Genomic DNA, 27129 nt, shown 5'->3' with positions numbered 1-27129 from the left:
TTTAGAGTTTTAGAATGTTTGGGAAATTTTAACATCGCTTATTCATTAACAGCATTAGCGGTACTCTAACAATAATGGGTTTAGTTCAGTTTGTAACTTTCACATCTTTGAATTGATGTTAAATGACTGCAGCTTATCAGTGAAGCAGAAACAAAGTCTGTAAGCCGTCATGAAATTCTTACCAAATGTCAACAATTATTAATAAAGTGATGACTGGAAGGAGATCTGGTTGGTGATATTTTATCTCTTTAAACAAATACTATATCCCACTCTTGAAGTCTCTGAACCTGTACAAACTCCACCAGAACGCTTCCCTTATCACAACTGTGGTGTTATGAGGAGAGTATGAATATTGTCATTTTATGGAGCTGTACCACTGGTTTCACATGTTTGCTGTTTTCAGGATATTTAATAAAGAGTCTTGAGTTGATTCTGTGTGCAGCTTGGTTATTTCTGTCCAGCGAGGAGTTAAACTTATAAAGATATTTTGTAATAGCGTTAGTCATGACAACAGCAGAAATAGGAACATTTGAGAATATTTTATATTTTAAATAATCTGTGATATAAAATTTCAGACATCACAATATTTTCAGTAAGAAGAAGATTTTAGACAAAGCTTCCATTTCCTATAAAGTTTTGCCTTCTTCCAATTCACAAGCGCGAATCCTTGATTTACATAAGATTAGCAAACTCACTTTAGTAAGATCCAAACTCAGTAACAGTAAATTACTGAAAACAGGCTCCGGGGTAAGAGAAACAAATTTACACCAACTTTAATCCTTCTTTAGCCTGGCTTTGTAAACTAACAATATTGTTTAGCATGTTGACAAAATGTTTATATGCTCTACTTGTAAGTCACTTTGCGTTGCTTACACAGTTAACCAATCTTTTCATACAAATTAAAACTTACTTATTTATATACTTATATTACTTAATACTTATTAACCTTTTAAAAAAGGTGAATCTTCTTTTCTGATCTAATATCCTGCAATTGTTTAGGGTATTTCTACTCCACTGATGTCTTACTGATATCTTTTGGGTTATTTCTTGTGTTCTACTTAATATGTTTGCTTCCTGTTATAGAGATTGTCCTGTCCAGACATTCTGTGTTATGTTTTGCACAATAACAGTTTTGGCAGATTACTGAATATTCTGTCACAGAATAACCTCTGTGGTCGTATAAACTGCTGGTAAATGAGGGATTAGCCATGTAGCATATTATACTGCATAAGAGATTTGTTAAAAATAGCCTTTAGAAATTGTCCTGTTTTGTGGAGCTCTTTGTTCGGCACTTAACATAATGATATCAGGCCATTACCTTTTGCTCTGTGCTGTTTCTCCAGGATCACTACATGTAATAACACACTCCTACCAAGAAATCTATCACAAAAACATCCATAGACATTGGCAAATATTCTTTGGGAAGTGAATGTAACATCATTATTCAGGTGCAGCTTTTCTCATTTTTGTAAATTTTGTAAATATAAATGTTAATTCCCGGTGGCAATTGTGAGATGTACAGTATAGAGAAGGTTGCATACAGTAGATTCTCTGCTCACGTGCCGAGCTGGCGTGGCCTGGAGCCAGAGGTGCAGGTGACAGATGCAATGGATGGCATCATGCGTGCTGGAGAAATCGAGTTTGATGACAAGCTTACAACACACATGCAAACTGCGCTCAGTGTAAATAAAACTTAAGTCTCTGCTGCTTAAAGGAACATTTTACGCAACATTGAGGGGAAATTGGGGTGAGTTGAAAATGAAACATATAATCTATTCAATACATGGCAGTCACAAAAGGTCAGTGCATATGTGGTATGTTTTTACAATGGAACCACAGCCTCTACTATTCATCAGAATGTAAAGAATAAAACAATCCAGAAACACAAGGAGGAAACAATAAAGGGCACTTCCTGTTATTCAGTCCATGAGCATCACCACATGGGTTCAAATCCAAGACTGAAGATAATTCAGTATAATATAACTTTACTATAAGTACACGTTTGTGGAATGAACCACAGAGTAGATTTTGCATTAATAATGTAGAGATAACATGAAGTTGGGAGGGTTTCACCAAATATAATCACTGTGATATTGACACACGATCTGTCTTCATTGCTGAAGAAACCTTTTATTTTCTTGCACCACAAATAACCAAATAACTGATGACCGTCCAGAATGTGTAGGACCGGTGAGAAGGGTTACCATAGAAACCATGTTTTATAAGCAGCAGCGTGTTGGTGGGAGTGGGTGTGGCCAGAAACCTTCATCAAGGTCGAGTCTGAACAATAGAAGGAAATGGACACACACGCGCGCGCGCACACCCTTAACTGAAGACACTGAAGTGAGAATGAAAACAATAACAGGATGAAATTCCTCCAGCCACAATAACTGATTTAGCACCATAAATGACACAATGCATAGAAATGTTTAAGAAATGTATCACAGTAATTATTATGACCCTTTAAATGTTCACCTTAAAACCAATTAAATTCCCATTATAATCCATTTGAATGTGTTTATATAGTTTTTTCATGATTTGGAGACGTGTTAACGAATGTATATCTATTAAAAGATATATATTTCATAAATACTATTAACGATCTATATTTGGAAACTAAAATATTGAATAAATGCTTTATTTAGGTCAGTGAAAAAAAATCAACTAGCGCTTACAACCACAAGGCGCGCTCCCGCACGTGGCTGTGACGTCACACAATGGCAGTCTCAGGAGCAGCACTATCCGTGTGTCGCGCGCGAGCGGCTTCTGCTCTTGTGTCTCCGCCGCTTCAACATCATTAAAGAAGCGCGTCGATCGCGGAGGCGTAGCGTCGAGGCTCCTCTCACAGGTGAGATCCACGTTGTCGTCAAATTTATCGAGGCAAATAAAGCCGATCGTTGTCGCTTGTATTTCAATCGTTATCTGCGGGATTGTTATTGAGGCATTGTGTGGCTGTGTTGTGCAGCGTTGCCGGTTGCTATGCGCGGGAGACCTGTTGCCATGGGCGCGTTTGTGCCGCGGGAGCGCGCGCTCTCTTTGTCCTGCAGCCGCAGACAATAGAAGGCAAATATCTGCATTCTGCGCGAACGCACGTGTGCTTTACTGCGGGTCTGTTAAATGAGATTATATTGAGAATTTATTGAGAGATAATAAGTCGGAGTATCTACGGGGTTCATTGCACAAATTGTGTTTGATGAATAGAGTGCTCAAAATAGCAACTTTGAGGGATAAAACGGATACACCTGCAGTAAAACCACAATACTAATGGTTATTTATATTGCTAATATGACCCGTCAGTTGTTTGCCATTGAGTCTTGTGAGTTTTGGGTATTGTTCCACTAGGATGTAAGTGTTTTCTTTGGGTCCCAGATAACATCCCATCAATAGAACGTAATACATATACCAATGCAATTTTAATTATAACCATTAAATCCATTTGATGTAATATTTTCAGTTATTTTTTCTGCAAGGACAAATGTAAAATAAAGGGACGGACTGTTCAAAGTCAGCATGATTTGAATGGCATAACTCAGATCTTTTGCTGATAGAAACATTTTTTGTAAGAGATGCATTGAGATGAGCTGACTTTTGATTCGGAGTACAATTTAATGTTAGACTTATTTCTGAGACGGTTAGGGGTGTGTTAAACATGTGTGTTGTCTGTATATTTGACCGACCCCCCCACTGAATAGCATGAGATTGTGGCACATTTGTGGTGCAAAATGCTTATGTGGGCAGTACAGAGTTCTGAACATGATTACACAATCAGATTTGATTTGTACTCTTTTAAGAAGACTTCAACAGAAAGCCCTGTAGAGAAATGTCAAGGCAATTGATTCTATTGAAGATTGTCTCATTGCTCATCAAAAATGTGTCTTCGTTTGTGCACGTCCTAAGATAGAAATGATTGAAGCACAACGTATCAATTATTGAACGTTCTTTGTATCTTAACAAAATGTTCTTTATGGTTTGGTTTCTTTTGAGGAACAGAAAATGAAAACATTTCATTTCAATTGTATTCAAAAAGTCTCAAACTGTGCCCACATCGGCAAGGATAACAATGTATGCGGCCAAATGTCTAATATCTCACTTCAAAGTCCAACATTTCTCATGACAGATGAAATGATCGGACCTATGCTATCCACATTTGTTAGATTGAGAGCTCATTCTCCTAATGAAATTGGTTGCTGTATTGAATGTTGTGTTTATACTATGAGTTGGCATTATCCCTCCAGTTAAAACACAGCAACAGGTGTTGTTGGATGTTTGTTTTGATGTTGTTAGCGAGTGATGTGCGTCAGTAAATCGTGTATGTGATGATCTACAGGACGAGACCAGCGATCATCTGCTGTGAACTCGGTGATGGAGACAATAACAGATGAAGCTTCAGATAAAACAAAAGACATCCTTCATGCTCAACTTTTAGAAATCAAAAGTACTGTGTTTTCTAAACTTTAAGAATTTGGTTAAAAAAAAACATATTGTAATGCTGAAAATGAGGTTCACAAAATTCTAAGTGTATACTACACAAATAATCACACATTATGAGTAGAATCCCTCTGCACATTTCTGCTGATGGGCTGATTTGATCATGTTTCTGGCAAATTTCTCCAGAACGCAGGTACCATCGGGGTCTGTTTGTGAGTCATTAACCGGCTCCATCAAAGTTGTTTCGTCTGTTGTGTGCCATCTGTGAGCTGTTTGTTTGTTCTTTTCTTCATCACTGGAAAACAAACCAGGCATCAGTCTACAGTCTCTTCCAAATGAGAGAGAGATCTGAACTACAGCAGCTGTGATGAAACCAGCCAAACCATATCATAACTGTATAAAAACATGAGCAGGTGCTTTCATGCTCTTTCTCTATCCGTCTCTCTCACATGCGGGCCGGCTGTGATTATCGGTCGTATTTTCTATTCTGGCAGATCTGTTGTGAGCTGTGAGGTGAATCGTATTGATGAGCTTTTTACTTAAAGAAAACCAGAAGGGTACAGTTATGTGGAGTGAAATCTGTTGTCCTGCTCTCTTTCACTTTTTAAAGGGGTGGTGCAACGGTGTGTCAATCATTCTGACTTAAACGTGCTGTCTTCTCATCCTTAACATGGTCAACTTGTCAAAGACAAGTTGGGCGTATTACGTAGTATTTCTGTGCTCGATACATTCCCCCAGCGATACAGTACAGGTGTCGGAAAGTATTTTTCGAACATATCGTAACAATTTTTCTTAGTCTCTTATTAGACAACTCTTCGCTCAAAGATGCCGGACATGAACCGCATGCGGTGAGTGAAACTGATGTCTGTGTTTTGTTGGCAATGGGTGCGCAATTGCTTTAGTTCAGCCTACCCCTCCCCCCCGCACGCACCGTATGCTTTCGGAAATAATTGTACAGCTGTATCTTTCTTTTATAAATGTGATCAAACTAAATACTCTTCAGAGATACAAAGTATGCAATACTACTCTATAGGTACTCAAGATTAATATGAGATTGGCAGAAACCGCGTGTGTAACGGCCCTTGTAAATGTCTCAGAAAGAGCAGATAAAGTCCTAATTTCTTAAAGACAAGAACTACATGAACCAAATAACTTTTGTCGTTATTTGTTGTGGCAGCAGCTGCTACATTAACATTAAGATCTCAAAGATTATGATGTCTTTGCAAATCTAAGCACGGTTCGAGACACCTTATCAGATCCCCTTGTTGAGATGTGAGAAATTAATTACTGTACTGATAATTTACGTTTATGCATTTGGGTGAGACTTATCAAAAGTAATTTCATATTGAACCCACAAACTTTGAACTACTAATTCAATACTTTACAAACTGAGATACACTAACACTTTTACTCTGTAGTAACATCTCAATTTAATCTCTCTGCTGTCTCAGAGAAAAAGTGTTGAGACGTATTTTCGATGTTTTGTCTACACTCTTTAAAAAAAGGTTCTTCAAAAGGTTTCCGATGCCATAGAAGAGCCTTTTGGTTCCATATAGAACCTTTAACATCCGAAGAACATGTCTGTTTCACAAAGGTTCTTTGTGGCAGAAAAGATTCTTTAAAGAACCTTTAAATGAATGGTTCTTTGTGGAACAAGAATGATTCTTCTATGGCATCACTGTGAACAACACTTTAATTTTTGAGAGTGTATCGGAGAAGAAAACTCCTGCGTGGTCCGTATGATCAGGTGACAAATGTGTGTCACAAGTTTAATAATCCTCAAACTATTCAAGGCTTTGAACAAATTTTCAAAACGGGCAAATCCAGGCGATGAGGATTATGACGCTGAGCTCAAGAGTGTTCACACACTTTCATGTACAGTATTTGAGCTATTGTGAGTCTACAGAACAGCAACGTAGTCAAAGAAAGAAGGATTTGATTTTGAATTCTTAGTTTTATAGTTTAAACAGGAGGCCCAATAGTCCATTTAAGATTTACTTATACTGTAGTTCACCGTTAGTAGATGACGGTCATCTCAGGTGCCGGAGAATCTGAATATGATGGAGTATCCCGGCAGCGTCCGCCCCCCTCCGCTTCCTTTGTTGTTTGTCAGTGGTGGCAGCTGCCCAGCCGTGCTGCCCTCCTCCGGCCCATCTTCCTGCGGCAGGATGCTGGGCTGCGCTGACGTTCCTGTGCCGAGCGTTCTGGCTCTCATTTGTCTACATGCTGACGAGATTGCAGGCGCGCCGCTAGCTCGAAACGGCCAGCTGCCGCTTCCTGTCCTCCGCGCTCCGAGGAACCAGAGCAGGATGCCGTGGGGACGACGGCTTGGCTCGGGTAAAGCCGCTGGACGTGCCTTGGCCAGGTAGGATCTTTTGGGACATGGGACTGCTATCCCAAAGCGTTTTGTGAGCTAAGGATTTGGTAAAGATCTGGACGCTTGAAATAAGTTTTGGTGTGTTTAACAGTTCTGGAGAGCTTTAGAAACTAAAGTTTAAGTGGGATTGTTTTCATGTACAGTAGTTGAACTTGGTTATCTGGTTGGTGGTTCTTAGTTGTCGAACTCTCCAAGAAGCTTTTTAGATGTAATCTGGATTAAGCCTGAAATCACAACACCGTCACTGTGTGAAGCGGATTACATATACTTTCGGTCTCAGCCAGAGATAACACTGTATGCATTCTCTCCGAATATGACATCGGATGTCTCCTTATTTTCTGATTGAGAATTATACTATATTAATCTAAAGGCAGGAATACATTACAAGATTTTGCCCAGATTTTCAGAAAGTCTGCGCTAGTCTGCAGATAGTATAGTGTTTGATGACCTGTTTTTCTCTGCAAACTTTAAAAAAATCTGCTTGACGTCTGGCTTGATGTTTGACGTCTGGCTTTTCAAAAATATGTTCATATTTTATAAGTCATGTAGTGTATTCCAGCCTTTACATGTGTCTCCTTTTGAAATGTAGAACCTTTTAGCCATAAACCTTTTTTGGGTCAGCTTTAACAGTAAAAACAATGTAATGCGACATTTAATTTGTTATAATAGTGAAAAAGAAAAGTACAAGCTACATTTCCGTTGTACTTGTACTTGTACTTGTGTACTAATAGTTACCTGCATGTCAAATTATAAGACTGAAAATATTTATATTATATACTGTATATGTAAATATATATACACAGTATATATGGTGTGAGTGTTTCTTTTTATGTAAACGTATTACGCAACACATTGTGATATATAACAACAATGAATGTCATGTGGAGATCGGGGGGGGGGTCAGGTTTAAAAATACACTGACGGCTCTTGTGTCTTGAGGGAAAAACAAGCTTGAATTTCTGCATTCCATCATGTGCAAGAATAGAGCCGCAGGATTTCACGAACATGCATGACTGTAAACACAGGAGCTGGTTTACACTGGAGTTTTTGCAATTGTAACACTTTATATAATGAAAGTTGGCCTACAGCAAGATTGAATAGAACAATGAAACGTGTTTCTGCGTCACACAACTTCCTGTTCCCGTACACCAGGAGATTCTTCAGCTGTGACAGATTTAATGAGACGACAGATGTGTGTCTGCATGGCCCGCCTCTTTGTTCATTACTGTCCGAAAGACATATCTGAGTTAACACGACGACAGCGAAAGCTATGATCATAATTAGATCTAAATGTTTCTATTTGAAGTACAAAGAGTATTACCAAATTTAAAATTGATCGGGAGGTCCATGTGAAACATACACGGATAATGTACCAGATCAATCACAAATGTTCCATCAATATTACATTTTCATGAACATGAATTCATTTAAAGCTGCATGCATAATAATACAAAAATCGCAGTCTTTTATGCTTTTGACTTTTAAGAGAAAAATGTTTGTTTGTTCCATTATAGCTCAGGAGATTTAGTGGATTTCCCTGTTGTGTTTCTTTTCAAATTTTCAACATAAAACAAATGAGACAATTGTTAAAATACACGAAGACTATGTGTGTAAACTTAGATAGTAAAGGAAAAATTTGGGTAAATTTGAAGAGAAATGTTTGAGATCTTATCATATTAAGATCTTAGTATTGACTTTTGATTGTTGACGTGACAAATCTGAGCTAAGTTTGACACATTGTTGACATCTCTTCGGAAACTCTTAAGGGACACATTTGTGACATTTCTTGCATTTTTTACTCACAAGAAATATCTGATACCCACAGACTTAAGTAGACCAGAGTTGCACTGAGAAACAAACATGTCGATCATTTCCTTGTAGAGAAATTTCCATGTCGAAATTTGCCATATAGTCCCCAAGTCCAGAAACCAGAAGATCTCTGTGCTGATGATAAATTCATTATTATTATTATTGTGTCAAACAATATAGTCTGGTCAGAAGTCGAGGCAAGTTTATTTTTAACACGTCTATTGTGTTTATTTGTTTTGTTGTGTGTTAAGTAATGAATGGCATCTATTGTTTGTGGGTGTGCACCAGATGGGCGGGTTTGGATGTTAATGTAGTAATGCTGGTTTTATGCCTCCAGCACACACACAAAGCGATCGAAGAGACACCAGTGAGCAGCAGATGAGAAGAAAACGTCTTGGTTACGTATGTAACCTCAGTTCCCTGATGGAGGGAACGAGACGTTGTGTCGAGAACGACAGATGGGGTTCGCCCTTGAGAACCAATCAACTCTGACTACTATAGAAAAGGCCAATGAAATTTGGCGAATGCAATTTGCATGCCGGGCTCCGCCCCCGGAAATCCGGTATAAAAGGAGGCCGGCGTGCAGCATTCACTTACCTTTGTTCTGAAGAGCCTGAGACCTCTCAAACTGCAGCAGAATACGATACGTGTTCGTGGCATAAGGGACACAACGTCTCGTTCCCTCCATCAGGGAACTGAGGTTACATACGTAACCAAGACGTTCCCTTTCTGTCGGTCTCTCGACGTTGTGTCGAGAACGACAGATGGGGTTGCCTATGGAAAACGCCACAACGCTGTATCGCGTCACAATCTCTAGCGAAGCGACGGTAACAAGCCTGGGCGTGTCATCTCGAAGCTTTCGTGAGACTGTAACCTTCCAGTGTGGTGGTCGGGGGGTTCCAGAGCTTTCTTGGAGAAAGATGGGTACAGCCCTGACCGGTAACTTTCACGGACGGGGCCTTAGCTCTCTATAGGCGAGAGGCCATCCAGATCAGTTTACACCGGGTAAGCGCGACTCTTAATCAGAGAAGCGCTACAGAGGCCACCTCCTACCCGTGGGGAGGAATATGGTGGATATAGGTATGGTCTCGTCCTTGGAGGAGAACGCATGGAACGTGCGGACTGAGTAGTTAACCGCGAGGTGGAGGCCCACCTGGGGAAGCTCATGGGTTACCAGGAGTGGGAACCATTCTCATGAGGATACATCAGACGGAACAGCCCACGGAGGGGGTGTTACAGACGTCCGGTAGCACTAGGTCCGGTTAGAGCTATCTGTGATAGCTCACATGGTATCCCGGCCTAAGGGGGAAGGCTGCTCTGCCCAGCCAGCCCCCAGGGGGTGCTTGTTTGGTGATGGATGGAATGCCTATTCTTAACCAGTGTCTGGGTAAGAAGGGAGGCTGGTGAGGTACCAGTTTCTTAGCGATGTGTTCGGGTAAGAAGAAAAGGTAAATAGCACACTGACCCAACCTGTTAGAGGGTGGAAAGGTGCTTTCGCAGGCATACGCCCCCCCGGATGCCAGTCCTACATGTCGCCACGCAGGACGTGGGCTGACACCGGGTTTACGCAAAGGTTGTTAACCCTTGCGAAGGTGTTTGGGCATAGCCCAACCCGCAGCTCTACAGATGTCTGCTAGAGAGGCGCTTCTGCCAGTGTCCAGGAGGTGGCTAAACTCCGTGTGGAGTGAGCCCTCACTGCCAATGGGCATGGGAGATTCTGAGATCGGAATGCCGTCGTAACGGCGTCCACGACCCAGTGCGCCAGCCTCTGTTTGGAGACAGCCTTCCCCTTCTGCTGTCCTCCAACAGACACGGAGCTGGTCAGAGCTTCAGAGCTCTGCGTGCGGTCCAGTACGTACTGGACACAACACTAATCGGGTTGGGTCTTCCTCCCCTATGGGGAGCGCCTGCAAGTTCACCACTTGGCCCCGGAGGGAGTAGTGGGAACTTCTTGGGCACGCATCCGGGCCTGGGTCTCAAGATAACGTGAGAGTTTCCAGGGCCGAGTTTAAGGCAATCCAGGGACACGGAGGATGCTCGGTGGTCCCCTACCCTCTTGAAAGAAGTGAGCGCCGTCAGGAGGGCCGTCTTACTCTATGAGGAAGATCGGAACCTCCGAGGGGCTCTTTGGGGGGCCCTGAGGCTCCCCAGGACCACTTAGGGTCCCAAGAGGGTATGGAGCGGAGATGAGGCGGATTCCGCCCTCTCGCTGCTTAGGAACCTGGTGACCAGGTCGTGTTGCCCTAGAAACTTTCCACCGACTGAGTCGTGATGAGTGGCAATAGCGACTACATACACTTTCAGTGTGGAAGGGAGATGTTAGTCTCCAGTCTCGTGAGGAGGGGAACACAATCCTGATCAAGCACCTCAGTGGGTCTTTCTCGTTGAGAAAGACACCAGGACGAGAAGAGGCACCGTCTAGAGGCGTGTAACCGCCTAGTAGATGGGGCCCTAGCCTGGGTGATGGTCTCAGCCGTATAGGGGGAGTAGCCATCTTAGGATCTTTTCGTCCCGTCTAGAGACCAGACATGGGTGTTCCAGAGGTCTGATCTGGGATGCCAGAACGTGTCCTTCCCCTGAGAGAGCAGGTCCTCTGTCAGGGGAATGGTTCAGGGGGAGTCGCTGTCCAGAGCATCGGCTCTGAGGCCAAGTGCGGTTAGACCGGTGTGGTGTAACCAATAACACTTGGTGCTCCTGCTCCCTGACCTTGCACAGAGTCTGTACAAGAAGGCTCCTGGGGGGGGGAAGGTGTGCTTCCGCCCATCCCGCGGCCAGCTGTGCGCAAGGATATCCGTGCCGAGGGCAGGGACTATCAAGCGGGCAAATGGTGGTGTTACGGGAGGTGAACAGGTTTTACCTGGGCCTACCCGAACAGCCTCCAAATGAGCTGGACTGCACGGGGGTGGAGTCGCCACTCTCCACGAGGCATAAACTGGCGAGAAAGCACGTCGGCTGTCTAGTTCAGTTTGCCCGGGGTGTGTGGCCTGCAGGGAACGAGTCACCTGTTGACTCCACCGGAGGAGGCGTCGAGCAAGTTGTGTTTAGCTGCTGTGTGCGAACGCCACCCTGACGATCTGTATTCGCTACAGCTATAGTGCTGTCCTCGGAACAGCACGTGCATGTCTCGCACGAGAGGCCGTAGCCTGCTCAGTGCAAGTAGCATAGCCCACAACTCTTGGCAATTGATATGCCAGCGCAGGCGGGGGTTCGTCCAACACCCCACCTGCGTGCCCGTTGCACACTACACCGCACCCCTGCAGGGAGACTTCAGTCGTCACCACGACCTGCCTCATAACCTGCTCAGAGGGACCTGAGTCCGTCGAAAAAGTCATAAAGACTAGGGGTTATGGTGCGTCGGCAGCAGGGCAGCATCACCATGCGCCTGCTGCCGGTGTGCCACGCTCTCCTCGGAACTCGACTCTGAAACCAGTGTTGGAGCGGTGTCATGTGCATCAACTCGAGGGGTATTAGCCCGCGAGGACGCCATGTGTCTCAGGAGCCTCTGAATTGTTTCAGGGGGACCGCTGTCTGCCTAAAATGTTCATTTCAGACAGTTCAACACTGGTTGGGCACAACTGCGGACAGGTGTGCCGACATGGTGACAGAGCTGAGTTCCATACCGAGAAAGAGGATGCTCTGCACTGGGGAGAGCTTGCCCCTCTCTTGGTTGACCTGGAGTCCCAATCGACCTAGGTGCCGGAGCACCAGGTCCCTTTGTGTACATAACAGATCTCGCGAGTGTGCCAAGATAGGCCAGTCGCTGAGATAGTTTAGTACCCGCTCGCCTTCCTCCTCTCAGGGAGAAAGGGCGGTCAGGGACAGACCGAAAGGGAGGACTCTGTACTGATATGCCCGCCTCTCGCACGCGAACCGTGGGAACGGTCGGTGTCGAGGAGGATCGAGACATGAAAGTAAGCGTCCTTCAGGTCGATTGCCACGAACCAATCCTGACACCTCATAGATGTCAGGACGCGCCTCTGTGTGAGCACCCTGAATGGCAGCTTGTAAAGGTGCTCTGTTCAGGGTACGCAGCCTTTGGGGGCAACCCGCCGTCTTTCTTGGGAACGATGAAGTGCGGGTGGTGACCCACTGAACATCTTGGTTTTGAGGGACGAACTCGATGCCTGTTTTGCCAGAAGGGTGGTGACCTCTACCCGAAGTACGGAGGCGTCCCTGCCTCTGACAGAGGGAGAGATGATGCCCCGAAACTTGGGTGAGTCTCTGGCGAACTGGATCGAGTAACCAAGACGGACCGCCCTCATTAGCCAGCGAGACAGTGTGGGCAGCTCTCGAGCTCCCAGGGACTGTGACAGGGTGACCAAGGGGACGGTCTGCTTCATCATTCCCACGGGGGGTGGTTCATCGGCTGGCGGAGCTAACCATGTCGCGGGGAGTCCCCGGAGGGAAGGTTTTTGCTCCGCCTGCTTACCTGCCTGGCGGGACAACGGCACGCACTGTCGGTTTGAGAGTGGTGACGGCTGTCGTATATGTGTACGACCTCACGCCTCGCCAGGGTGTGAGGTCGGTTCGCCGAGCACAGTCCAGTGGAGTGTGCGATCGGCTGCAAGTAAACCCGGGGAGAACAGAAAACTCAGTGAGTAAGTGGGCGCCAAGCCCTAACAAGGGCCCGGCTTTGGTGACGAGGCAGGAGTCGTCCCGTACCGACCGATCAGAGCCGTGGCTGTGAAGGTTCGGGCCCGATGTTGTTCTCCCTGGGGTCTTCCCGTCAGTGTCCCTTCTCGCGAGGAGGTTGCTGACGGGGTGGAGGTTTCCCCCTCGACCTCTGCTTCCGGGGTGCCGCCTGTGGGGGCACAGGAACCGGAGCCGATGTCGAAAGGGTCCTGGGTTGCAGGGAAGCAGACGTCACGTGAGATCTCGGAGGCCTGTAGGCGGCCGAGTCGCGGCGTGAAAAAAATGTGGTTAATTGCCACTGTCTGCTTCGCCGTCAAAAAACTGCTGAGCGCAGTCCTCGACGGTGTTACCAACAACCCACCCTGCGAGATGAGTGCATCAAGAAAGCGGACTTCCTTGCTGTCACTCTTCTGCACAAGGTATAGCCGGGGGTGTCTCTCCTGGACCACTACCGTGGACATCGTCCGACCCAGGGCCCGTGCCGCCGCCTTAGTCGCCCGTAGAGCGCTGTCAGCGGCGGCACGGAGATCCTGCATTATACCCGGGTCGGCCTTACCCTCGTGGAGCCCTCTCAACGCCCTGGCCTGGCGGACCTGCAGGATGGCCAAGGCATAGAGAGAGGAGGCAGCCTGGCCCGCAACATCGCAAGCCTTCGACACCAGTGATGCCAAAGTCTTACGTGCTTTGGACGGTAGGAGTGGTCGATCCCCCCCCAGGTGGTAGCCGTCCGCGGCACAGGTGCACCGCAGGCGGACGTTCCACCCGGGGGATCTCGACGCAGTCCTTGGCTGCCTCACCATCGAGGGAAGTAAGGGAGCCGGAGCTGGTTTCACTGGAACGGTCCGTGAGAGGAGCGTTCCAAGTTTTACACAGCTCCTCATGCACCTCCGGGAAAAACATGGCACCCGGGGTGGGCGCGGTTTGCACCGCGCACCGACCTCGGGAACCACGCATCCCCGGGTTAGCACGGATGACATCACTTCTGCTTCCTCCTGAACTCGACCGCTGGGGGTGGAGTTTGGATTCGGCAGAGTCGGATGCCAGTCTCCCTCCGATGCTGCGAGCGACATCTCATCTACGTCACACATCGTTTCCGAGTGTGTGCGTGAGGATCCGGACGGTATGCCACCGCCGGTTGGGGAACGTTCAGAAGAGCGAATCGGGGTGCGATCGGCCCGTGAGCACTTGGCTGGCGGGTTTACGTTCGCAGAGTTCCCCGTATCACTAACGCTGCTAACGTGGGTGGTCATCGGGGCCGTAGCCACAGATGTCACAGCCCGGGTAGCAGACGAAATGGTGGCTGGTTCCCGTAGGAAGACAGCCACCCGTGACCGCAACTTCTGAATGACAATCTGCCCGCAGTGCAGGCAGATGTGTCAACGAACGCTGCTTCAGTGTGCTGGACGCCCAGACACCTAATGCAGCGATCGTGTCCATCCCCCTCCTCGATGAGGGTGCCGCACCCAAGAGAACAGCGGGACATGCCGCGCTGGAGAATGCTCAGTCAGTCCTGAAAAGGACTTTTAGAAAAAATCTCTAACACCTCCGGAACCGCCGAGACGCCCAGGGGAAGGTCGCTGCAGAAAGGGACGATCCGCTGTAACACGTCGTAGCACCAGCGTGTAGTTGTAGAGGATTGAATCCTGAGTTGTACTCATGAGCGATGGCTCTGAAGAACAAAAGGTAAGTGAATGCTGCACGCCGGCCTCCTTTTATACCGGATTTCCGGGGGCGGAGCCCGGCATGCAAATTGCATTCGCCAAATTTCATTGGCCTTTTCTATAGTAGTCAGAGTTGATTGGTTCTCAAGGGCGAACCCCATCTGTCGTTCTCGACACAACGTCGAGAGACCGACAGAAAGGGAACTGAGACAGTGTTAGATTTCCGTAATTATGAAATGTATTTGACCTTTGTGGAGATTCACAGGATAAAACCGTCTTGAGCTGGAGACCATGGACATGTAGAGGAGCGATAAGTGACGCGTGTGTTTGAGGAACAGTTTAACTAATCAAAAAGAAGAATGTGAAATTTATCCCCTTTTTTCATACGAAGCGTCAGCTGCACGCTGTGAGAATGTATTTCATGAATATGGCGCCCAGAGAGGAGACTGCGCGTTTGGTGCGTTCTAAACCCGTCCTGCGCAGAAAAGAATTTCCTCAGAGAATGTTTGTCTTTCGCCACCATCTTGACCCTTGCTCGACTAGACAAACTCAAAGTCATCCCATCACCAGGTACAGATTTTTGCCTGAAAACCAGATTGATGAGTCTTTCAGTTATAAAGTAATGTCTGTGCGGGATAAAATATGAAGCGCATTATACTCGAGGGTATAGATGTGTGTTGCAATGGGTTGTACTTCTTTCAATTATTTTGTTGGTTGATTTGGATTGGGGTGTTAGTGAAGAGGTGTAGAGTTAACAGCATTCAAGATATTTCCCTGTATGTTTTCTTAGATGTTTTCTAGATGTTTTTGCATGGACCTCATGGAGGTTTTTCTCCAGGTGGATTTATTCATGCAGCTTCATAGGAACTTGATTTTCCTGACGGTATTTCCCAGTGAAACTCATTGGCACATGAAAGGGTCATTGGCACATTGAGGTCTTTCATCATAATCTAATGTTGCTTCATCATGACTATTATTAATAGTCCTTCATTTCTGAATTCTGAAGTAAAACAGCTCTTTAAAATGATGCCGAACATCAGAACACACGTGTTAAAGTCCCCACGCGATCAGATTTAGCAGCAAAAAGTCATTTTATAGTTGTGAGATGATGGTCTATGATATATTGAATGATACTGCATTCAAATCAACAAAATGTCAGATTTATTAAGTGCTAATTTACATGTACATTTAGTCATTCAGCAGCCTTTTTAGATTTGAAGGACTCACATTTAATATGTGAAACATAACGTTATCATCGCGTATCTTAATATAATCTTTATAGTTCTTCGACGCGCCTTTATTGATAAACATTAACCAATCAAATAAATGAATATCAGCAATGACATCATATGATAATTAAACCTGTTTATGACAGCCAGGTGTGTAAATCATAAATGATCTCATGTGATGATCACACCTGCATTAACAGCATTGTTTATGCTCGGTTTGGTTACCAGTAGACACACAAATAACCACAACGCTAACAGTAATGTACTGTATCCATTTGGCTCATAAACACATCATCTTCACAGTGTCGGGTAGTGGAATGTCTTCACGAAATCAGCCAGAAACTATTTCGAATGCTGCCTCACACCGCAGAATTCCTGCATACTGAACTCATGACCCGGGTCTGTTGAGTCATATTTCTCTAGGTGCCGTGAAGCACTTCCTCATATCTTCATGCTTTATCTCAGGAATGTCTTCCGTGTGTTTGTTCCAGGGACTCTAGCCTCACCGCGATGAATGTTGTGTCCTGGGCGGAGCCTCGGGACCCGCAGCCGGACTTAGCAGATGCGCACGCAACGCAGCCGCAGCAGCCCGACAAATTATGTCTGGAGTCTTTCTGGAGTGAGGTGGAGAACGTACAGCAACACATCAGCGACTCGGGGACGGAAAGCAGCAGACGAGACTCGCGACAGTCTGAGGGTGAGACGCAACAGCCTTTTTATCTCATTGAATTCTGAAAGTTCAAAACCTGAACAATAGAAATGACTAGCTGTGCTATTACAAAAATGTGAGGATGTATGTGTGTGTCAGAGGGTGAACAGGAGGAGCTGTGGCTGCAAGATGCTGGTCTGTCTCCGCTGGAAATAGGTGAAGGAGAAGAAGTGGATAAAGTGGTGTTGATGTCCACGCTGACCAGGACACAAGCCGCAGCGGTTCAGAGACGCATCGATTTATACACCTGCTCGCTGCGCAAGAGAAACAAGACGCCAACTCGACACGTCAAAGACATCTTCGATTCACCTTTGACTCAGGTATTATCACCTGCGTTTCTGTACACATATGGACATTGGACCGAATGTTTCATTTTATTGTCAAACCGACGCGCTTGTTTCCCATGTCTAGACAGTTTAAGATCACTGTTCAGATTTGCAGATAAAGTACAGAACGCGTGGAATGATGTCAAAGTATTTGTGTTACGAGCTGAAAAAGTCACTGGTGTCATTTTGTAAAGCGGAGATTACAGAACACACAACAGATGATATCAGTGATGTGACATCTGAAGGAAGCTTTAAATAACAGCACGTGTGTTCTTGTGTGTTTCTACTCAGTCAGCAGTGCCTGAAACAAACAACAGTGACACAAACATGGAGAGCGTCACAAAGACCCAGAGATCAGGTACACACGTTTTTAATATATAAATGACGTAATGACTGTACAAACTGTATATTCTATAACCATCAAACAAACGCTTTTTTAAACATTTACATGAATCATTTAGTAAACACAAACTCTCTTTATTATTTTCTGTACGCAATAAAAAAAGAAAAATGCCCGGTCTAGAGTTATCAAATAAACCTGGGGGTTGGCATTTTTGACTAAGGAGATAAAACCACCACTAGCCAACCTCCGCCAGCATCAGCCTAGCAACCACTCAGCATCTCCATAGCAACACAACATCCACTACACTTTTCAGCATCACAACACGTTTCACACAGAATAACTTCTCGCTTTAGATAATCCTTGAAATAATGAACGCATGTGTTTAAATATTTATGTAGATTAATATGGATCATTATGTTATAAATCGTAATGATATGCTTGTTTGGTTTTGAAACAGAAACATGTTCATGTCCTGTGTAATATAAGCTGCATATCCTGACCTTTCATAATAAATAATAAAAGAAGAACATATGTGTTTAATAACATCAAAGAGCCTCAAATTCAGAGAAATCTTCTCAAGATCTGTAGGAAACCTTAATTATCAGTGAACTCTATTATGATGCTGAGAAATAAATTCAGTTCCCCTTTGAACACAAGATGCAATTTCCTGCCTTTTCATATGGAAATGACATTCAAACGGATCAGACCCTCGACTGCCTCCCGCTGTCTGTAAAGACATTAACACTGCATGTTTGTGTGTGTGTGTGTCTGTGTGTGTTGTAGCTGTCAGTGTTCAGGAGTGTTCAGCCCAACAGAAGGATGAGATATTTATCACCGATGTGGCGTATTGTGAGCAGGCGGCCATCTTACTGAAACAAGCCAAACTACCACTACAACGCAACAGCATCCAATGGAAGAGAGATGATGGAATTCTGCCGGTAACTGACTCGCTCTCTGTCTCTTTACATTTTCAGTTTAAAGCTTCTTTACTGGCATAATTGTGTGTAGTTACAATATTGTTTTACATGTACATTTTCAACAATTAATGAAAAGAAAGATACAATATCAGAATGGCAACAACAAAAAATGAGTTTGGTAAAAGTATAAAAAAGAAAAATTATAAATATAAAAAGGACTTTATAAAAAGGATTGTATGTGTAGATGGAATCTCTCTCTCTCTCTCGCTCTCTCTGTAAATATTTTATTTATAAAATTACATTACACTTCATTTGCATGATTTCGTGTACTTCAAAATTTGCCATAACATCATATCTTAATCAAGAGACACACATGAGCAAAAAAATAAAGTGGAATTTAGGTGCTAGCTAGGTGAAAAATGTAATAAAAATGATATAAATATCGCTGCTGCCCTTCTGAATCCTTGCATCTTCGACTTTGTGATTTTACTTTTGTTGCCATAAATCATTAGGGTATTTTATGTTCGTCGGGTTTTGGAAATATCTAACCAATAAAAAGTATTAACAAGTGCTTGACAAATTATTGAATGAAGTAAAACATTTTTTAAATTCCTGGAAAACAGCAAACTTGGACATCCAAGGTTTTGGAAGGACAGCGACGAAATAAAAAATGACTTTAAAACATAAACGATTGAAATATATTTAAGCATGTGAAATGTCTCTCTCTCTTTTAGAGGGTGATCTGTCCACAGTGTCGTTTGGGCGTGACGCGGGTGGTGGATTTGTCCCAGCAGGACATGAAGAAGGTCCGTCAGTTGGCTCTGATTGACATGACGGCTCTCTGTGACCTGCTGGAACTCGAAGTCAAACGACAAAAAACGTGTAAAAGGAAAATCACCGGTGAGTTTCGTATGTGTTCATCGTCATTGTGTTTCCGGTCACACGCAGTAAACAGTGCTCACACAATTCTTCTTTCGGTCAGAGAGCTGTTTGTTCGGAGTCCCTCTCGCAGCATTGGTGGAGAACGATCAGAAGATCAAACCCAACACTCAGATCCCTCTGTTCCTCCAAACGGTAACTTTTATATTGAATCAATTAATGAATTGTTTATATTTCATTTAAATCGCAGTCTTAATTGCTCATTTACGCTCTTGTGTCCGATGTGTGTTGTCGTTTTTTTCATCTGTTGTAGCTTCTGTCTTTTCTGGAGAAGAACGGTCTTGATTCGGAGGGGATTCTGAGGGTTCCGGGATCTCAGGCCCGGATCAAGGTCAGTTGAATCTCATCATCACTTCTGCTTTGTGTTTGTTTTGTGATGTGTGTAATGTTTTCGTTAAGCTTGTGTTGTGGATGAACTCATGGGGTTGGTGGTGTTTGCTGTAGGTGCTTCAGCAGAAGTTGGAGAAGTCGTTTTACGGAGGTTCGTTCTGTTGGGATGAGGTCAGTCCCAATGACGCCGCGGCTCTGCTGAAGAAATTCATCCGCGAGCTTCCGGCTCCACTGCTGACCCCCGAACATCTGAACACCTTCAGCGCCGTCAGGGGTGTGTGAGCACATGTGTGATTATGTGAGGAGCAGCTTTCTGTCTTTTTGGTAGAATCAGATTGAGTTTTGCGTTGTCTTCTTTGTTCAGATATTGCAGAACTGAAGCAGAAGTTGCATGTGTTGAATCTGCTTGTGCTGCTGCTGCCAGAACCCAACAGAAACACACTGAAGGTACAAAATACACACACACAACATACACACAACCCAACAGAAACACACTCAAGGGACAAAATACACACACACAAAATACACACAACCCAACAGAAACACACTCAAGGTACAAAATACACAAAATACACACAACCCAACAGAAACACACTCAAGGTACAAAATACACACACACAACATACACACACAACCCAACAGAAACACACTCAAGGTACAAAATACACAAAATACACACAACCCAACAGAAACACACTGAAGGTACAAAATACACACACACAACATACACACAACCCAACAGAAACACACTCAAGGGACAAAATACACACACACAACATACACACAACCCAACAGAAACACACTGAAGGTACAAAATACACACACACAACCCAACAGAAACACACTGAAGGTACAAAATACACACACACAACCCAACAGAAACACACTGAAGGTACAAAATACACACACACAACCCAACAGAAACACACTGAAGGTACAAAATACACACACACAACATACCCACAACCCAACAGAAACACACTGAAGGTACAAAATACACACACACAACCCAACAGAAACACACTCAAGGTACAAAATACACACACACAACATACCCACAACCCAACAGAAACACACTGAAGGTACAAAATACACACACACAAAATACACAAAACCCAACAGAAACACACTAACCCAACCCACACAACCAAACAGAAAAAACACTCAGAAAAAACACAGAACATACACAATAATTTGTGGCTTTGTTATGAATAATCGGATTAATGATTTTGATGTGTTTGTCTTCAGGCGCTGCTGGAGTTTCTCAGTAAGGTGGTTCATCATGAACGCAGAAACCGGATGAATCTGTGGGCCGTCTCCACCATCATGGCTCCAAACCTCTTCCTTCATAAAGCGGTGCCCAGTAAACTGCCAGTAGATGGTCAGGAGAAAGGTCAGGCCGAGCGGGCAGCGGACATCATGAGACTGCTCACACGATACCAGGACCTGCTCTGGACGGTAAGAACTATTCATTTTCTCCTCCATCTCAAACATCTCTCGACAGGTTCTTTCCCACTCGCAAATGAGATCTCTCCAACCCAGATAGCACAAGTGCATCTGTAAGAGGTCTCTTAGTGTACTCTGTACAATCTAGTCTTACTATAGATTGTACTATTTAGTGTACCATACTGTACACTTGCTGTAATCTATACTCTGTACTGTACTGTATAATATTTCTGTACATTACTGTAGGTGCCAAACTTCCTGATGAGTCAGGTGAGAAAGCTGAACGAGAACAGCAGTCGACGCTATCAGTTCTACGACAAACGCATCAAGAACCTGCTCAAGAAGATCCACACGGACAGCAAAGACAAACCCGACAAAAACTCAGCCGAGGTGAGTGAGACCGAAAGAGACGGAGGGAATTAGAAACTCTCGTCTCGTGCTGACAGATTGTGAGAGGATTAAGAGATAGAAGCGATCCCTTTATTGGGTTTATCTCAGAGCTTCACCTCACCTCAGAAAGTCACGATGGAGCTGAACTCCTGTGTTAACGTTTGTGTCCTCAGCTGTTTCTACCACATACTGATTTTTATAAAATACAGAAGCGTACAGTCAATGTACAGAATGTGGCCAGGATGTTTTTTTGCTAATAGGGGAACCTATAAAAGATATTAAACGACAAAGTAATTATGTTGTGCTTAAAGAAAATATTTATTTAGCATATTTTGCATTTGGGTCATTTTTTTATATAAATAGGCTTCAAATATAATTTCGTCATCATCTTGTCTTGATTTTCAGTAAATATGTTCTTGATGTTTTTGACATTTTTGTGAGATGTGCTCTTATAGATACAGAGTGGCTAATGGTTATCAATGTATCTGTGTGTGTAGCCTCGTCGTACAGTTAAGGTCCAGCTGGGAGACGTGAGTTTCTCAATGGAGTTTCGTCTCACCATACATTCTCGCGCATCAGACCTGATGTCACAGTTTTATAAAGAACTGAACACCTCTGAGAATGGCAAGGGTTTGTTAAAAAGGTACGAACACACACACAAACAAAATTTCATTCCGTAGTCAATTAATAATAATTTGGCAAATAAATTATGTTTTACCTATTTGTCTCATAGAAATGGTTCAACAACTCCAGATTGTGCCATCTACGAAGTGGGTGGAAATATTGGTAAGTTGGTGGAGATATAGAATCCGTAATTGGTCAATATTCAAATACAAATCATTATATTTGTAAAACAATTTGATATATTGTGTATCAGAGACAATAAACTATATTTCATTTAACAATTTTTTCATTGAAAGTTGAAAATTGATAAATCACGTACCTGACAGCAATGTTAAAGATTTATGTTAAAAAATAAGTGTAATCCACCAAAAAATTTTTTTAATATATTCTTATACACATGTAAAACATGTTAAAAATAAATATGAAATAATTTCATTTGCATTATTGCAGAGGGCTGTTTTGGTATTTTTACCAGTTTGTCAAGTTCTATTCTTTTTTTATCAAGAATTTCAGAAGAAACGTCTATTTCAGTAGTAGTAAATTGGTCTATTATTTTTCAAGAGCTGGAAACAACTGGAACATAGTATTGACCAATCAGAATCCAGAACCAAAATTACATTTGATAATTTTTATATTCTAAATGTCTAAATGTTTTTTTATGGTCCAGGTGAACTCTGTGTGGATCCAGATACCCATTTATTTGACCTGTACAATAACAACCCCAGTGGAGAATGGCTTATTAAAGTGAGATCTGCCAGCAGAGGGCAGTAGAGACATAGAGGAGATGAAGATGAGACACAAACTCCCTCCTCTAAATCCTTCATGTCTTCTGGGCCACAATGTGAAAAAGACATTTTGACAGGTGAAGAGTCAAACATGAACATTTGACCAAGCTGTGAGATTTTGAGAAGTATGAATCGGACGCACAGGAAGTGATGTCATAAGCTCTACACCCTTAATGATGTAATGAAGCTGGACTTCAGCATTTTAATAGGACTTTTTTTCTGTGTTTTGATGCCGACCTTGGATTGTATGGCACTATTAATGTTGTTTATTTATTATCCGCTAGTGCACAGTTGTGTTTGTTGTGTGATGAATGTATTGCTGAGATGTTTTTTGTACAGATTTGGTGCCTGACAGTATTAAATATTTCAATGGATAGAATGTGACTGTAGCTCTTTCTGGCTACGAGACGTCTGCTGTTGTGTAAAGTTAAACAGACGTGCGGCATTTAAATGACTGTTATTATACAATTTTGACGTGTGTTTTTGATACACTAACCTCAACACACACACATTGAGAGACAGTATTGTGTTTCTCACAAATGAATGTGCGAGTGTTAGTGTAATGATGTATAACATCAGTCACACGCTGTCATGATTCTTCCTGCTCGACCAACACACTAATACACACACTTTTAGAGAACGCAACCCACATTTATTGTCTGATTTGTAAACATACTGGTGTACATTTTGTCGTCATGAAACATCACATCTCAGCAAGTCACACAATCTGGGTGTTGACATTAGCGACCCCGAGCAAGCACTTGATGACTTCGGATAAACCCCAACAGAAACAGCACTCGAGCAGCATGTGTCCTGTCTGCGACGCGTTTGACATTTCTACACAATACACGGGCTGTGTCGTTCTGCCATGTCTGCATGTCACAGCTGGTTGGTCAGGGACAAAGACGCTGGAAAGATCTCCTGTCTGCAGGAATAATCAGATGTAGGTCACCTCTGAGGCCCGGGGTCCGCCCGGGGCCAGAGCATGGACCCCTTCATACCCGCTCACATACTGTATGTGTTATAAACACATTAATTTGCAGTTATCTTACGCTGGAATATTTCCTGCCAACCTTTTGTACAAACATGACCGTATTTGTGCGTTTCAGCCACATGAACTCAAAGTGTTACTCTTATAACGTTCAGTGTTTGATCCTTTATCTATTTCTTCAGCAGAATGTGTTTGGTTTATAAATGAAAGCTCTTTAGGTGTGAGATATTAGGCTTGTATGTGACGTTTGTGGCTTTCGTGAAGGCGTTTGTGGATGTGATGTAATAAATTTGACTTTGATTTGATATGAATTTGTAGGGGATTGAGATCTTTTGTGAGTGTGTTTGTGTGGGGGGCAGATGGACAGCCGGGCTGTGTGCATTATCTCTGTCAAATGTGCTGTAAAATGACAACAGCACCACATCAATACTATCAGTGTCACCCAGACAGGGACAAAGCAACATGTTCACACGGTGATTCCTCTCAACGGGACCATTCTGCTGTAGCCTTGTATTGATGGATGATGCTGGTGGAGCAGAAGAGCTTTTCTCACTCTCTCTCCATTCATCTCACAATCAACTTCTGCTCATCTAAAGACACAATAAGAGTTGCAATAACAGTGTTTCGAAACGTTTTAACTAAGGATCTTTTTTGTAAGTTCTTTACAAATACGTTTTACTTTAAACCTTTCTCTTATGTTTGTATAGCCTATTTTAAATTGGCATGAGACCATATTTATTATTTATTAAATATGTATATTTATATCTTTTTAAAAAATATAAAACAAGGAATTGATATTTTGGCACATATTATATTTTTGTCTATGGAAGTCATTTGTGACATTCAAGCAGACACCTTTAGATACTTTTAGGTATACCGTGTATATATCAAAATGTTCTTTTATTTTTTATGTAATATTTACCATATTTGCTTATAACCCCCCCTTCAATTAAACAATCAAAAATTAGGAATAAAGTAAAAAATGGAGAAATGGTTTTGAAAAGAAAGGTAAAAAGGCAAACTACAGCATATGAGGCAATATGGGCTTTATTCTAATATACAAAGCTGAACTTCCATTTATACTCCAAGCATAACTTGACAAAATTCATGGGAAACTCCTTGAAAATGTCAAACCATGAAATTATTTTTTTACCAAAAGTATTTACCAAAACAACAGCAGATATTAACATGTGGTGGTTTAAATGTGAGGTCTCTCTCTTCAATTTTTTAAGCATTTGTCTTATTTTAAGTGGATGAGTTTTCATGGTCAGGTAAGTGCCATTTTCAGGCTCCATGACGGTACAATTCCTAAAAAATGCTATTGATATATTATGCTAAAAACTATTTTATGTTCTGCAAAGAGGCATCCCTTCTGCATTTGTTGGGTATTATTGCTTCAGGTTTGTGCATTATGATTCATAGAAATCCTACAAACCTTGTCCATTTTGTGTCACATCCATAACACATGTTTATTTGCCTTTTTTCCTCGAAAACTTGTGCATAGACTGATATTTTTCAGATTTTTGAACTCTATCCGCTAGAGTTCAGTAAAATATAAAGAAATGGTTCAGCATATTGATAACAAATTCATTCCCTGAGTGTTTTTATGCCACATCCATAACGTTTGAATTGCCCTCCCTTAAAATAAATCTTTGAACATCTTTAATAAAATGTGACCCTGGACGGCAAATCCAGTCTTAAGGGTCAATTTTCTTAAGGGAAATTTAGATTTTTACATCTGAAAGCGGAAGAAATAAGCTTTCTATTGATATATGGTTTGTGAGGATATCTATCTGGCAGAACAACAATTGTTTACAAAGCTGGAATCTGAGGGGGCATAAAAAGCTAAATATTGAGAAAATCGCCTTTGAAGTTGTTAATCTGAGCCACTGCAGCAGGCCATCCACTCACAAAAATAAAGTTTTTAAACATTTACAGTAGGACACTTATAAAATATCTTCATGGAACATGATCTTTACTCAATATCCTACAGATTTTTTGCATAAAAGCAAAATTTGTCATTTTTACCCATACCTTGTATTTTTGGCAATTATTTAAAATGTTCCTGTGCTGCTAAAGACTGGTTTTGTTGTCCAGGTTCACAAAAATTAAAAAAGATAAAGATCTTATAGTAATTTATAGTCCAAATTTTGACATCACATGTGGGCACTGCAGAAAATGTTGATTGTCAGACATCAAACATTCAAAATACAAATGTATAATTGTTTGATGATGATCCTTCAGATTTAAAAAACGTCATTAGGGAACTTCATTAGTGTGTGCGTGTGTGTGTAATGGTGTGTGGAGAACTCTCACCGCATGTGTCTCACTGCAGCTGTGAGGAGACATAATGGAGAAAGACCGGGCGACAGGAGGCAGTGAGACATGAATGGACAGGCGAGGATATTTCTGGCCTGATTCGCGTGTCATTTCGTGAATACATGTAATTGCGGGTGATTAGCAATCAGTGGCTTTGTGCGTCAGCCAATCATCGCAGAGTCTGCACGAGCCCGTCATGTGACCTGCACTTGCGTTTTATCCATTCCGGCATAATTTTACTACATTTGTGCATTTGAAATAAGCTTCTGTTGCCATATCTGCCACACGACCATCTAACAGACACACAAAAATGAACTGAGAGTATTAATATGCGCACGTTTGTGTGAGTGTTGAAATGTAGGCCTACACCATCACAGCAATGGGTGTGGGGGGGTTGGATTGACAGGCAAGTGTGTCTGAACTGATGTAGTATTGCTTGAGAAGGTGGGAGAGAGAGAGAGAGAGAGAGAGAGAGTTGTGAGACACAAAGAGGACACTAAGGAAAGTGTTCGTCCATCAGTCCTGCAGCTGCCCGCAAGAGTCAAACTCTTAGGTTTATCAGCAAAAAACAGACCTTTGGTTGCTTAGCAACATGCCAGGGTTCATTTGGTCATGAGCTTTATCTGCTGTGTGACATGTCAGTAGGATGTTGATTTGCATCTGCATGGTTTAAAAAGACAAAAAATGAGAAACACATGTCCATGTCATATTTCATTTCAAAATACAGAATTATTTTTTAGTTTCTTATAATAATAAGGAATTTGGGGGAAACTCTGATTATAATAATTGATAGTAATATGCCCATGGTTTTAATTTAAGAATGATTTCACAAGAAGATCTGTTTATTTATTTATAAAGATTTTGGAATGAAATA

General features: G+C 42.8%; 1 protein-coding gene across 1 annotated transcript; it reads left to right on the top strand.

Annotated features, from left to right (window-relative positions):
- The first annotated feature begins 6485 nt into the window (after window positions 1-6485).
- LOC130425022 (rho GTPase-activating protein 40) lies at window positions 6486-24241 on the top strand. Its single transcript, XM_056751052.1, has 15 exons — window positions 6486-6793; window positions 16628-16833; window positions 16945-17165; window positions 17463-17529; window positions 18298-18452; window positions 19166-19331; window positions 19414-19505; window positions 19624-19701; window positions 19815-19974; window positions 20065-20147; window positions 20949-21158; window positions 21393-21536; window positions 22034-22179; window positions 22270-22322; window positions 22828-24241. Exons 1-15 carry the CDS (start codon window positions 6486-6488, stop codon window positions 22929-22931), a joined length of 2193 nt encoding a protein of 730 aa, XP_056607030.1. The 3' UTR covers window positions 22932-24241.
- The last annotated feature ends 2888 nt before the right edge of the window (window positions 24242-27129 follow it).

Source organism: Triplophysa dalaica, chromosome 6, assembly GCF_015846415.1.
Source record: "Triplophysa dalaica isolate WHDGS20190420 chromosome 6, ASM1584641v1, whole genome shotgun sequence".
Lineage (NCBI taxonomy): Eukaryota > Metazoa > Chordata > Actinopteri > Cypriniformes > Nemacheilidae > Triplophysa > Triplophysa dalaica.
This window is presented reverse-complemented; position numbering and strand designations above follow the sequence as displayed.

Bases quoted from the DNA above. Each gene is read 5' to 3' on its own strand.
- LOC130425022 (XM_056751052.1), top strand. From the start codon at position 6,486: ATGATGGAGTATCCCGGCAGCGTCCGCCCCCCTCCGCTTCCTTTGTTG. The intron at 19,975-20,064 runs GTGTGTGAGCAC...TTCTTTGTTCAG, and splicing joins CACCTTCAGCGCCGTCAGGG to ATATTGCAGAACTGAAGCAG. The intron at 22,323-22,827 runs GTAAGTTGGTGG...TTTATGGTCCAG, and splicing joins CGAAGTGGGTGGAAATATTG to GTGAACTCTGTGTGGATCCA.